This window comes from Monocercomonoides exilis (assembly GCF_001643675.1).
Source record: "Monocercomonoides exilis strain PA203 chromosome Unknown scaffold13-1861174, whole genome shotgun sequence".
NCBI classification, from domain to species: Eukaryota; Preaxostyla; order Oxymonadida; family Polymastigidae; genus Monocercomonoides; species Monocercomonoides exilis.
Window position 1 is genome coordinate 1297279 of NW_027150558.1, and position 14114 is coordinate 1311392.

At 39.2% G+C, this 14114-nt stretch overlaps 3 protein-coding genes across 3 annotated transcripts; 2 read left to right on the forward strand and 1 right to left on the reverse strand.

Moving 5' to 3' along the window:
- Window positions 1-72: 72 nt before the first annotated feature.
- On the reverse strand, window positions 73-6386 carry MONOS_4832 (putative Protein tyrosine and serine/threonine kinase; the record flags this gene model as incomplete). Its single annotated transcript, XM_067874931.1, has 1 exon — window positions 73-6386. The coding sequence occupies one exon, from the start codon at window positions 6384-6386 to the stop codon at window positions 135-137; it is 6252 nt and encodes a 2083-aa protein (XP_067730876.1). The 3' UTR covers window positions 73-134.
- Window positions 6387-7412: 1026 nt separating this feature from the next.
- On the forward strand, window positions 7413-7703 carry MONOS_4833 (uncharacterized protein; the record flags this gene model as incomplete). Its single annotated transcript, XM_067874932.1, has 1 exon — window positions 7413-7703. The coding sequence occupies one exon, from the start codon at window positions 7413-7415 to the stop codon at window positions 7701-7703; it is 291 nt and encodes a 96-aa protein (XP_067730877.1).
- A 595-nt stretch (window positions 7704-8298) lies between these two features.
- Window positions 8299-14097, forward strand: MONOS_4834 (putative zinc carboxypeptidase family protein). The gene is made up of 2 exons (XM_067874933.1): window positions 8299-8329; window positions 8394-14097. Coding segments are annotated over exons 1-2 (5370 nt in total). The 5' UTR covers window positions 8299-8327; the 3' UTR covers window positions 13762-14097.
- The last annotated feature ends 17 nt before the right edge of the window (window positions 14098-14114 follow it).

The following is a 14114-nucleotide window of genomic DNA, read 5'->3' on the forward strand; positions in this document are numbered from 1 at the left end:
ATTAGCGTTTTTTCATTGTGCAATGCTTTAAAATCCTTTTAGAAAACGCAAAGATAAATGCAAGAAAAAATCTCTTTCATAATGCATATTGCATTTTCAAGTTGTTAAAAATTGAATTAAAGACTTATGAAACTTTACATTGTTCTCCGTATTTTCTTTATTGATTTTTTCACTTCTACCAAACTTGGTCTATTATTTGGCTCATCTGCCCACATACTTTCCATCAGCTCAACCAGATCTTCTCCTTCGATTCCTTCTGTCAGCGGTCGCACCCCATCCCTTATCATTTCCTGCGCTTCTTCTGCATTGCATTCACTCAAAGGCACTTCCCCGGTTGTCATCTCATGCAGAATCAGTCCAAGTGAAAAAACAACTGCCTTTTCAATTCCCTCTTCTTCATCTCCCGCTTCAGGCGCATTCCATCGCTTCATTTCTTCCTTCTGCTTTTCATCAGTCAGTTCTTCTGTCAATAGGTATATTTCATTTTCGTTTCCTTCTTCAACAAAGATTGAATATGGGCACAACTGCCTCCCCATCATTTCCACCCTTTCATCATCAACTGAAATCAAATGCTCAAACAGCTCTGCAACTGCCAAAACCACCTCCTTCCCATCAACAACATCCATCGCTCTTGTTCCCAGTGTGAAATAACCTTGAACTGAATGAATCATCGAATGCAATGCTTTGATGTTCCTTTTCTCCTTCTCTCGAAACGGCTTCTTCGCTGATATTACGTTGAATGAATTATTCTGATGAACTCCAGAAGCAGAAGCATTCTCAGAAAATGGCAATGAAGATTCCAAATCTGGAAGATCATTTTCATTCAAAATTCCATCGTTGCTCATCGAAGGAGGATCTGGAAGATCTTCTTCATCGTTGTCAATCAGAAGTGGAATTTGGCTTGTCATCCCTTCCAGCAGCGTGGATTGCATTTCACTCATCTCAAAGCTTCCTCCATTGTTTTCCTTTCTTCTCCTCTCAATCTTCCCCATTATCTCCTCATTTTCCAATCTCTCTTTTTCAACCCTCTTTTCGGCTTCCCTCAGTTTCTTTCGCAAAAGCACAACAACTGCAACAAATATTAGCATGAATATCACAAACAGCACACCCATCACAACAATAACAATCAAATTCCATGTTGATTTCCCTTCTTTTCCTCCCTCAGAAATCCTTTCATCTCCATTCACCTTGGATTCACTTCTGTTCTTCAGAATCTGCGGAGAAGTCGCAGCCAATTGCTTCCCAAACAGAATCATCACAGATACTTCTGTTTCATCTGCAATCGTTGAAATATTTTCTGATGGGATTGTTCCAATCACTTCATCTTCAGACACAAAACTGTTTTCATCAAATGGATATGTCTCAACCAACTCCACATCCTCCGTTTTGAATATTAATCTGAATGACAAATCACAAGGAAGAAGAAGTGCTCCATTGAATTTCACAGCAATGTTGCTGTCATTTTCAATGAGAGATGCCTCTTCGAGTTTTGGAATGAAGAAAGGAGATGATCTTTCTCCTGATATTCCACCAAGGGTGCATCCATCATTCAGAATCCAAAGAGATGAATTTGGCATCAATCCATCTCCTCCCTTCAAACTGGAAATAGTCAGTGAAGCAGAATCAGAGCAAATGATGTTTCGGCGAAGAGAGGGATATTTTTCAACGAATGGATTGTTGTTCATAAACTCTCCTTTCTCAATTGTCACATTGCCAGCAGATATGGACAATCCTCCTGACGAAGAATTCGATATTGTTGTATCTTTCATCATCACAGAACCCTTCTCAATATCCACAAGAGATCCTTCCCATCTGCACATCTCTTCTTCCTCATTCAAATTCTGCTCATTTCTTTCCTTTGTACTCCCATCAAATATGCAATTGTCCATTTTCACATCAATGCAATCCTCCAATTTCATCATTTTCCCTTTTGGTTTGTTAGAATTGACTCCATCCATTGTACAATTTGTCAACTGCATCATCTTTTTCATTGACAAGCAAGATATCAATGATTCTTCATTTCCTTCAACTGTGATATTTTCTGAATGATACTTTTCCATGTTTAATTGTCCACATTCATTAATATCGATCAGAGAAGTTTCTATTGTTGAATTACAAATCGTTAATGAATCTATCACTGATGGAAGTGGAGATAAAAGATATAATGCAGATTCATGAAGCACAAGATTTGATATTGTGCATCCATCAAGTTGAAATTCTCCTTTTTCCATGTTTATTATGTGAAATCGAATATTTGCAAAACCGGTATTTCCTTCTTCTATAAATTTCTTTGAGCTGAATGAACAATTCATAATTTCAAGAATCCCTCCCTCTGGTGATATTAATGATTCATGCTGAGAGATGAAATTTGAATCAAACACAAAATTCACTCTCACCAATGAGACTGTTCCGATTGTTGTAACCAATGCATCCTTTGTTTTTGCAATCTCTGATTTCACTTCAACCTTGCAATTTTCTCTGCTTTTTGAACTCAGACTCATTTCCTTCAGATTTATCTCTTCACCAATCACGCTCTCTCCGACAACAATCATTTGGCTCATGAAATCTGAAGACAGATGCATCAGTCCATAATCAATCGAAGCACATGGAAGTGTGCTTGTTCCACATTGTCTCTCATTCGATCCATTCACTCTGCTCACAACAATTGTGTCACTCTGATGAATTGTCACAAAATTAATCAGATCTGTATCATTTGTGTGCTCACAACTATCAATTCCATATATCGCATTGTGGCGAGTATAATGACCTTCTCGAAGATCAAACTGAAATTGGCTTTCATTGATCTGCAATGTGATGTTGAAACATTCAATGAAAATATCATTCCCCACTCTTGCTGAATTTGAACTAAACTTCATTCCCACAAATGAAAAATTCAAATCTCCTCTTTCCTTTGTTACTAGATACACCCCTCCTCCTTTCCCATTGGTGCAGCTGCAATGGCTGATTGTAGAGTCAATCATCTTCATTGATCCTGAAGAACACAATGTGAAGAATATTGCTCCTCCTTTTTCACTCAATTCTACCTTGTCTTCTGTAATGTCGCTCTCATTCACAACCAAACATATATTTTTCTCACTCTTTGACTCCAAAATGCTTGCTCCATTGTCACTTCTCTTCACTCCTGAAAATGATGAATTATCAATTTTGAGACTCATTTCCTCTCCTCCTTCATTAATTTTTGTTGCTAATTCGGATCCTTTGATCTGAAGAAGACATCCTCTGCTTTCATTCAACGAATCCACTCGAACATTCACAAAATGGCAAGAAACTCCAGCATCGTGAATGACAAATATGTTGTTTCCAATATTACATGATTCCATCGACAAATCATTCACTTCCACGCTTCCTCCAATTGCATCCACAAACACGCAATCAAATCCATTGTTCACTCCCGCTTCTGAATGGAATGAACATCCACTTATCACTAAATTTCCATTTTTGTTTGATATAATTGTTTTGGCTGAGTTGTCAAATCCAGTTGATAGTCGAAGTTGGATATTTGTCAATTCAAGATGAATATCATTTTTCATGAAATATTCCAGTTGACTTCCAATTGACTTTTCAAAATTCAATATCGCTTTCACATTCTCTTCTCCCATCTTCACACTCTTTTTGATCCGATAATTTGACATATTGAATGAATCTCGAATAATTGTCGATCCTTCAATCTGAATTGTTTTCATTTCATCTCCCTCTTTCATGTTTTCCATCCCTTTCCACATTGTGAAGCATGGCTCTTCTTCACTTCCACAACGCGCAACATCAAATCCTTCTGATGAGATAAATATCTCAAATGAGCTGTATGGAATCAGAAACATGAACAAATCCTTTTCTTGGTGATAGTTATCACTTCCAACAAACAAATTGTCATCATCCTTCATTGAGGAATAATCAAACTTGAATGACTCATTTGCCACAGAACTATTCAAATCCTTTCCCAAAATGAACACATTTTTTCCAATTGTTGCTTTGTTGTTCTCAAATGTTAAGTCAGATTCAAAAAAAATTGGCTTTTCATTCAAGCAATTCTGACAATCCAAATACAAGAATCCTCCTTTTCCATTGTTCTTTAAAAGCGAACATGATGATGCATTTGTTGATTTCATCACCAATTCTTCATTCCCTTGCAATGTCACTTTTGCAACACCTCCTTCTTCGCTGCCTTTGTTCTCAATATTCGAAAAGTTGTTGCTTTCAAACAAAACGGAAGAAGATATCATCAATGGATATTCACAAAATGAGGAATCATCCAAACTGCATGCTTCCATTGTGCAATTCAACAGTTTCACTCTGAATTCGTCTTCATTCACAGTTCCGTGTGAAGGAGAAATTGAAAACAGCGCGACTGATGATTTCACATCTGAAATCGTGACAGAGTCCAGCTCAACCATCTTTCCCGTTGATCTGATCAAGGAAAATCCAATTGTGCTTCCCTTCCCTCCAATCACACTGATCGCACAATTCTTCATGTGCAACTCTCCATTTTGAGTGGTTGATTCAATCACCGATGTGATTGTTCTGTTAAATCTTGATGGAACAATAATCCCAATAAATTCCATTTCTGTCAGTGATGTTGATTTCATGATGCATTCTTCAGAACCACTAACTTCTCTTTTGCATTCAACCTGCACAACTGCACCCTCCTTTGCTTTCACATTGATTCCTCCAACATCCAAGCATCCTGTTACAGATGAATTTGCACATAGAATAATCTCCTGTCTTATATTCAGCGTTCTCTTCAAACGCCCCATTCCATAATTCACATTCAAACATGGTGCCTTTTCTATTCCACAATACACCTTCTCCATTCCAGATGTTCCATCCACATATACAGAGTCAGCTGTATATCCTTCAAGAAATATAAACAAGTCAGCATCCCAATCATTAAACATATCTGTTCTATCATGTCCAACAATCGAGTTGTCTTTCTGAGTGATGCTTCTCATGAAGGCAAACAAGGGCTCTTTCACAGAAGCGACAAGGGAATCACACACAAAATACACATCTCTTCCTACACTGGCCTTGTTGGCTGAAAACACGATATTGGTGATGGAAAAGGAGGATTCCGACACTTCTGAATTATCCTTGTACTCGATCATAAGAGCACCGCCTCTTCCTCCAGAACTTGTATCCTCGCTCACAGAGCAGCTGGAGAAATTTGTGTCACTCACTGAAAAGGAGTTGGCAGGGGCAGATGAGGCGAATGAGATGCACCCGCCATTGGTGGGAGTCTGTTGGCTCAACTGTTCTGAGTTGATACTGGTGATGGTGCAGTTGGCGAGGGAGAGGGAGAGGGCAGGGGAGGTGGCAGAGGAGAGGACACAGCTGGTGGGAGTGGAAGTGGAGGTGATATCGGTGATGCTGGAGGAGTTGAGGGTGAGGGGAGCTGTGAGGGAGGTGAGGTGGAAGATGCTTTGACTGTTGAGGGCGAGACTGGTGATTGCTGTGTGATTGAGGGCGAGGGAGCCAGCAGTGAGGAAGAAGAGGGGAGTTGTGATTGATGATGAAGATGAGGCTGTTCCGGTGATGGTGGTTGTGTTGAGTTTGAGGGAAGGGGAGTTTTCGGAGAGGTGGAAGAGGATGGGGGTGATAGGATTTGAGGAGTTGTGAGCGATGGCGAGGGCAGAAACTGTGAGGGAGCCCTGAGTTTGTTGGAAGAGGGCAGAAGAGGCAGATGGATCTGGTAAAGAGGAAGAAGACGATGATGTTTGAGAAATGCCATATGAAGAGATAATTGTGGTATCTGTGCCATTTCCGGTGATGTTGGTGTCAACTGCGCTGAAAGTGAGTGTTTGAGAAGGAATAAATATTGAGTTGAGGAGAGTGAGGGAGGTGTTTTGGAGGTGGGAAATGAAGCCGTTGAGGGCATACTCGATGGTGGCACATGGTGTGTGCTGAGGTCTACCACAGGTTTCCATATCAATTCCGCTATTGGACACGATTTTGTTCTGGGCTATGAGAGGAAGCCAGCCATTGTACTCAACATTATCAGCTGTTCCTTGATTCCAAACTCTTTGAGTGATGGTTGTTGAGCCACACTGATTGAATGGTGATTGAGTGATACTTGTGCCATTGAAGAACACATCATTTCCTCTTCCATTTGCAGCTGCGTTGCCATCAAAGAAACAAAATGTGATGAATTTATTTCCGCTCATCCAGTCGTATGTCCTGGTGCAATGAATGCCAGCACCTCCATAAGTCGATGAAGCATTCAGCTTATTATTTAAGAGCTGGCACTCTTGGAGTAAGCACTGTTTTGGTTTTTGTGGTGGAAGCCAATTGAATGTTACTGCACCAGTCGCATCACCTCCGGTATTTGCAATGCAGACACAATTTTTGAATAGGAATTGACCGTCTGATGGCATGTTATCGAGACCAAAATACCAACCAGTTCCACACCAGTTTGTGATTGAACAACTTTCCACTCTGTTATCTTGGAATGCCCAAACAGAATTTGATTGTGGATAAGCTATGCAAGTTGCTCCTCCATAAGCAGCATAACAACTGGTGAAATTGGATTTTGCGATATCAACTTTTAACAAATAATCGCAACGTATTGCTCCACCATGATCACCAGTTGAACAATTGCTGAATGAACAAGAAGTGATTGTGAGATTTGCATTTGCGCGGTTAACATAAAGTGCACCACCAGATGAAGATCCACCAGTTGAATCATTCCATTCGCACCATTCGAAGCGATGGCTGTTCACATCAAATGAAGTCAATCTTCCAGGTGATTTTCTTTGAGATTCAGTTCCAATATGAACGATTGGAGCATTTGGAGAAGAGCGTGTTTGATGGAAGAAAGATGCATTGAAGGCAGAGAGAGAAGTGGAGGGGCTGTTGAGGTTGGGGAGAATGGCACCATCGATGGGGTTGTGGGTGTGGAGGAAGATGGATGAGTGGATAGAGAGAGATGAATGAAGAGAGAAGGAGGGAATTGTATTGATGTTGATGTTGGTGGAAGTGGAAGTGGGAGAGGAGGAAGAGGTGGTTGAGGTGAATGAATTGAGTGAGTGGGAGGTAAGAGATGGAAGTGATAGAGGGGATTGAGGAGAGGAGACGTTGGAGAAGAGGGTGTTTGAGAGATGGAGATTGAGGTGGATTTGGAGGTGGTGATGGGATTGGTGATGGATATGGAGAGGGGAAGAGGAAGAGGAAGGGGAAAGGGATGGAGATGGAGAATGGGAAGGGGAAGAGAGGGAAGGAGAAAAAAAGAATGGCTGGACGAGGGAGATGAAAGAGGAGAAAGAGGAGTGGGAGATGGAGAAGGAGGCAGGGATTGGGGAGTGGGCATTATGGAGGAGATTTTTTGGTAAGGAGAAAAGGGGGAAAGAGAAGATGGCTGGTTGAGGGGTGGTGAGGGAGAAGTTTGTGAGGGAGAGGGACGCATGGGCAGAGAGGAAGAGGGGGCGTTGGTTGTGGTGGTTGTTGGTGAGGGAAGGTGGGTGGGTGGTGCAAGTGGAGGAGCAGATGGAGGCAGCAGAGTGGTGTTGGGCAGTGAGGAGTGGACAACCAGCGAGAGGGATGATGTTGAGATGGGTCACACACAAGGAGGTGTTGATGAGGGCGAAGCTTGTCTCAACAAATGCGACATGATTGAATATTGCATTGTCAACCTTCTCTGCTTGCCCAATCGGAACAATATTTTTTGCTTCGGTGTCTTTCGCGAGCACACTTAACATCATAATCGCTAAAAATACTGCCATCAGATTCCTTGTCATATTCCTCGAGATATCTGACTTCCAAACATAATCGAAAATGAAATATTAATTATGCAAATGATCAATCAATTCTTTCTTATAAGAATTTTTACTATTCACAGTTTTGCATGAAATCTCGAATTATAACAAAAAAAATTCAATAAAAATGTTTTGAATATCTCTCGATTTCTTCAAATATTTTATTTCAAGTGAAAATAAAATTAAAATAAAAGCATCTAATGTTATATTTTTTGTTAATGAGATATAAAGCAATTAGTGCAATTCCCTGTTTTATTCTTTCATCATTTGCAATTGACTTTCTTTCACTGTATTTCATGAACAAACTGTTCAAAGTGAAAAACATGATTTCATAAAGAAAATATCAAGACCGAATATTAGAACTTCTTTTGTATCTTGCTGTTTTTTGTTTTCATTTTTTTTTTCAATAATTGTCAATAGAAAAGAAAGGTGATTGTTGGTAAGGGGGTGATAATATGGTTGGTTTTTATGCAAAAACATTTTCATAAATTGGAACATTACAATTTTTGTTTTTTATTTGCATTTTATATAATTATTTTTTTATTTTTTCATATTTTTCATTTTATGTGTGATTTAGCCCTAACTTATCATAATTTAATTTTAAATAATCTTTTGATATTTTATTATAAGGAATTTGTGTGATGAAGAACAGATAAAAACAGGACTTTCAACATCTTTGATGTCTCATCCAATTTTGATTCAGGATGAAATGCCTTTTTCAGAGCCAATGACCCCTATTAGAGAAGGCTTTGATGCAGAAATGGCAGCAAGAGACCTTGAAAGAGGATTTTCCACAAAGCCACTTATTAATCGCGTTGTTTATGAAATTCCAGATTTTAAAGTGATGATGAATCCTCCACCTTCTGGAAACGAAAACGAGGGAACTGTTGGAAACATCATGCATCCATTTATTTATCAACTTGAAGGACCTGATGATTCGACGCTTCTTTTTGAATCAAGATTCGAATGTGGAAATTTAAAAAAAGTTGTACAAGTCCATCAGTATGAATATGACTTAACATTAAGACTAGATACAAATACGAGAGGGCACACGCAATGGTACTACTTTACTGTTTGCAATACAAGAAAAGAAACGAAATACAAATTTAACATTGTGAATTTGTTCAAGCCATCTTCACTGTACAATTTCGGCATGAAGCCTGTACTGTATTCTGAAATGCTAGCCAAAGAAAAAGGATACGGATGGCATCGAGTTGGAGAAGATATTGCATATTATCCAACACAGACAAAGAAAAAGATGCCAGCTTCTTATACGCTCACCTTCTCAGTGAAATTTCCGTACGGGGCAGGAGACACATGCCGCTTGGCGTATCACTTTCCGTACAGCTACAGCGATCTGCAGAAGTATCTGCGCGAGCTGGAGAGCGATCCGCAGCGCAAAGAAGTGGTTCGAAGGCGGACTCTTTGCAGAACACACGCCGGTAATGCTGTTGATCTGCTCACTGTCACATCGTTGTCTGGCGATGCTGAGCAGATGCAGCGCCGGTACGGAGTGGTGTTCACAGCGAGGGTGCACCCGGGGGAAAGCAACGCGTCGTTTATGATGAAGGGAGTAATCGACTTTCTTACAGGTCCGACTTTGGAGGCGAAGATGCTCAGAGACAATTTCGTGTTCAAAATTGTACCAATGCTGAACCCCGACGGAGTTATTGTGGGGAACCACCGCACCAATCTGCACGGACTCGACTTGAACAGACAGTGGCAGTCCCCAACACGCAGGCAAAGCCCCACTGTTTTCTACACAAAGCAGATGATCCGGAGATTCTGCGAAGACCGCTCAGTTATTCTTTATTGTGACTTGCATGGCCATTCGCGAAAGAAGAACATCTTCATATTTGGTTGTGAGAACAAAGAGAACCCGCGTCTTGTGCTGCAGGAGAGAGTGTTCCCGAAGCTGCTGAGCAGCCAGGCGCCTGCATTTAGCTACGCTGACTGCGATTTCCGGGTGCAGAAGTCGAAAGAAGGGGCAGCCAGAGTTGTGATGTGGAAGGAGATGGGACTGGTGAACTCGTTCACGATGGAGGCGTCGTTTGCCGGCTGCAGCGCCGGAAAGTACAAAGACATCCACTTCACGCCAGCCATTTTGGAGGAGATGGGGGCAGCTTTCTGTGAAACACTGCTGGATTACACAGACACTGATCAATGTGCTGTGAGGGAGGTGATAAGAGAACTGGCGATTGTTCATAGGCAGGATGTGGAGGCTGCAATGAGTGGATGCGATTATTCAGATGCTGATTTTGCACAGGATAAGGTTTTTAATGGTTCTTCTTCTTCTTCTTCTTCTTCTTTTGCAACGAATTCTTCTGAATCAACAACAACATCTTCTTCTTCTTCAATTTCTTCTTCCATTTCTCCATTCTCTGTCTTTTCCCCCAGCATTTTTCATCAAACCCATTTTTTCTCCTCATCATCCTCTTCTTCTTCTTCTGCTCTCTCCAGTGGTATCAGAACTCCATTCACTCACATCTCACCTTCCCCTTCAACATCCAATAGCAAACACATAATGTCATCAAAAGCAGTTGGAGCTGGTGTTATTAGAGGTGCTTCAACAGGAAGCGAAGGAAGAAATTTGAATTCCATTGAGAAAGTAGAAATAGGAGAAAGAGGGGAAAAAGCGGAGAAATCGGAGAAATCGGAGAAATCGGAGAAATCGGAGAAATCGGAGAAATTAGAGAAGAGAGGAAGAAGTGTAGATTCGTATGGAGGAGTATATAGGCAGGCTATGAGTCCATTGAGTAGAGATAGCAATAAGAGATGGGGAATGGAAAGTGAAGCAGGAAGTTCAGAAGAGAACTGGAGTAAAGATGGATATAAGGAAGAAAGAGAAAGAAGGGAAGGAGGAGGAGAAGAAGAAGAGAAAGAAGAAGATAAATATGATAAGTTTGATAAGTACGATGATGCTGAGTATGATTATGAGAATTTTTCAGCATTCGAATTCAAAACACGCAAGCAAAACACAAAGAAGAAGAAGAAGAAAAAGAAAAATGGTTCTCTTAGTTATAATAATAATAACAACAGTAATATTAGCAATGTTAGTTACATCAGCATCAATAGCAGCTTTGCAGCTGTCCATAAAAAATGGAAGATTCAAAGTGAAATTTCGAGATTGAGTGCACAGCCAGTTATCATTCCACCTGCTTTCTCATCTGCTGTTGCTACAGCCACATCAAATATGACATCAAATATTACACAAAATGTTAATTCAACTTCTACTTCAAATATTTCTTCTTTTTCTTTTTCTCCTTCATCATCTTCCTCTTCCTCTTCATCTTCTTTATCCTCATCATCATCCTCAGCAACAATGAATATGACGACAACGATGATGGGGAATTGTGGGAGTGGCTCTTCTTTAGCCTCATATGAGACAGGAAAATCAAGTTCTCCAATGAGATTTTCTGTTCTCAATGCAAAAGACTTGAAAGATTTGAAAGATATGAAAGACAACAAAGACAGCAAAGACAAGAAAACCACAATGAATTTTGCGAAATCCAACAAAAGAGGAGCAAATGTGAGTGTTTTGCGTCGTTCTTCTCTTTCTCTGCTTTCTTCTCATCCAAATTTGAGCATCACTTCTCAAACATGCTTCTCTATTCCTTCTACAAAGCAGTCTTATACTTCTGCTCCTCCTTCTCCTAAGTCTTCTTCTGTTTCATCTTCTTCTTCTTCATCTTCTTCTTCTTCCTCTTCCTCTTCCTCATCTTCTCCTTCTCCTTCCATCTTTTCTTCTTCATCTGCATTAGCATCTACAGCTGTTCCATCATCATCATCTTCAACTTCCTCTTCCACCTCCACACCTTCTTCAATTTTAAATTCTTCTTCTCCCTCCTTTTCTTCCTCTTCTTCCTCTTCTTCCTCTTCTTCCTCTTCTTCCTCTTCTTCCTCTTCTTCCTCTTCTTCCTCTTCTTCCTCTTCTTCCTCTTCTTCCTCTTCTATTTCTTCTTCCTCTTCTTCCTCTTCTCCCTCTTCTTCTTCCAAACATTCCAAAATGCTCATCCAACATCGTCCCTTTTCGTCTTCCATTCGACAAAATTCATCTTCTTCTGCTTTTGCCACACCTTCAAATTCTCTTTCTCCACCAGACACACCCACAATTAGAGATAATCATTCATCTAATATTTCTAATAACAATAATAGCAATAGCAATAGCAATAATACTGTTAATAGCAGTAATACTAATAATTCAATTAATTCTAGTAATTCTAGTAATTCCATTAACAGTAGAAATAGAAGTGATTCTATTAATAGTACTAATAGTAACAATGAAGCTGGTTTGAACAGTTCATTCAATTCTGCTACTTCTGGTTATTCGAATACAGAATCTTCTCATTCTTCGCCTTTTGCTTCGTCTCATGCTTCTGCTTCGAATTCATCATCGTCTTCATCATCGTCTTCATCATCTTTATCTTCTTCCTCTTCCTCGTCTTCCTCGTCTTCCTCGTCTTCCTCCTCTTCAACCCCATCAACATCTTCTTCTTCTTCCCCTTCTTCTTCTTCTTCTTCTTCTTCTTCCTCTTCCACTCTTCCTCTTTCTTCTTTGTTCAGTATAAGCACTTCTAGTCATCTTGGCCCTTTCCCACAACGAAGAATTCTGCCGGAAAGAAAATCTCGCCCTCTTTTGAGAAGTTCAATGGTAACTGGCGACAAAATAGGAAGGGCAATTAACAGAGACGACAAAAATTCCGCAAGTGAGGATGCAAATGACATGGATGTCAAAAATGGAAGCGATGCGAAAACCACAAAAGATTCTTCTTCTTTGTCTTCTGCACCAGCTGGAAAGCAAGTTTCGAATGAAAATCCTTCATCTTTGTCTTCTTCATCACCATCTTCTTCTTCTTCTTCATCTGTTCTTTCATCATCATCTTCACTTCCCTCAACAGCAGGCAAACAACAAACAGCTCAAAACTCTTCTCAATTAAGCCAACATTTCTTTCGCTCCACAAAAGGAAGCGCAAACAATCCTCATTCACGTACACCTTCTCCTGCCATCATCACACGCAATACAATTAAACCAAATACTTCGACAACAACAACAACAACAATAGCAACAGTTGAAGTGCTTACTCCTTCTCAATCGTTTGTTAGTTCTTCTTCTTTATCTTCATCATCATCATCATCATCATCTTCTTCTTCTTCTATTTCTTCTCCTTCTTTTTCATCATCATCATCATCATCATCATCATCTTTATCATCGAATATTGCTATTGTTGCTGCCACTTCTCCATTGTCTTTTCTTTCACGTCCAAATTCTTCTTCTTCTTCAACAAAAACAGCAAAATCATCATCATCTACTTCTTCTTCATTATCTTCTTCTTCTTCCTTAGCTTCCTCTTCCAATTCATCAGATTTGAAGTCAATTTCAACACATTCAACTGCAGCTGCCTCAACATCACCAGCTCAAATGAAATTACCTTCTTCATTAGCAATAACAGAAGAAGAAGAAGAGAAAGAAGAAGAGAAAGAAGAGGAAATTGTTAACAGTGATGATGATAACAATGAAGAAGAAGATAATGATGATGATGAAAGCTCCTCTTCAGTTTCAAATGAAGATGTTCAAGAAACAATGGAGCAATCAGAACAAATGAAAATTGATGATAACGAAACAATGAAGGATGAAGCTGATTTTGAAGCATCTGATAGTTTTGCGGATGTTGTGGTTGCATCTGAAATTCCTCCATCATCATCATCTTCTTCTTCTTCATTGTCATCGCCTTCATCAACGTCAACGAAAGCAAGAGCAATCAGAACAAGAATAAGAACATCATCAAATGCTATTTCTGATTCATTTTTGAGCAACAAATCTTTTGAAGAAACTAAACATAAAGATAAACTAACACACAATCATAAAGTGAAGGAAATGACAAAAAAATCAGAAAAGAAAAGAAAAACTTCGAAGGAGAAGAAAGATGGCGAGAAAAGCAAGGAAAAGAAAGTTAAAGTCAAACATGGCAAAATAACTCATTTGAAGAGTAAGAAATGAAAATATTCATTTTCTTATTCTTTTTGAAATGGAATTTTTTATTATAAAAAAAATATTTATTTTTTCTTCATTTTTATTCAGCGTATGTATCGTCTTCGTTACAATCTTGTTTTTATAACTGAAATTTGTATGTTGTTATATGTTCATTATAATATTCATAACATTGACGAATTATGTTTATCATTTGTTGATATGTTATTGTCATTGTTTTTTAGCATAAATTATAATTATTCTCATTCCTTTTTGGTTTGAATGTATTCGTTTTGCGTAAATCAAATAAAAAAACCAAATCACTTTTTATTTTCAACACAATTAAAGTAATTTTTAATGATTCAATTATTTTAAGCTATTTA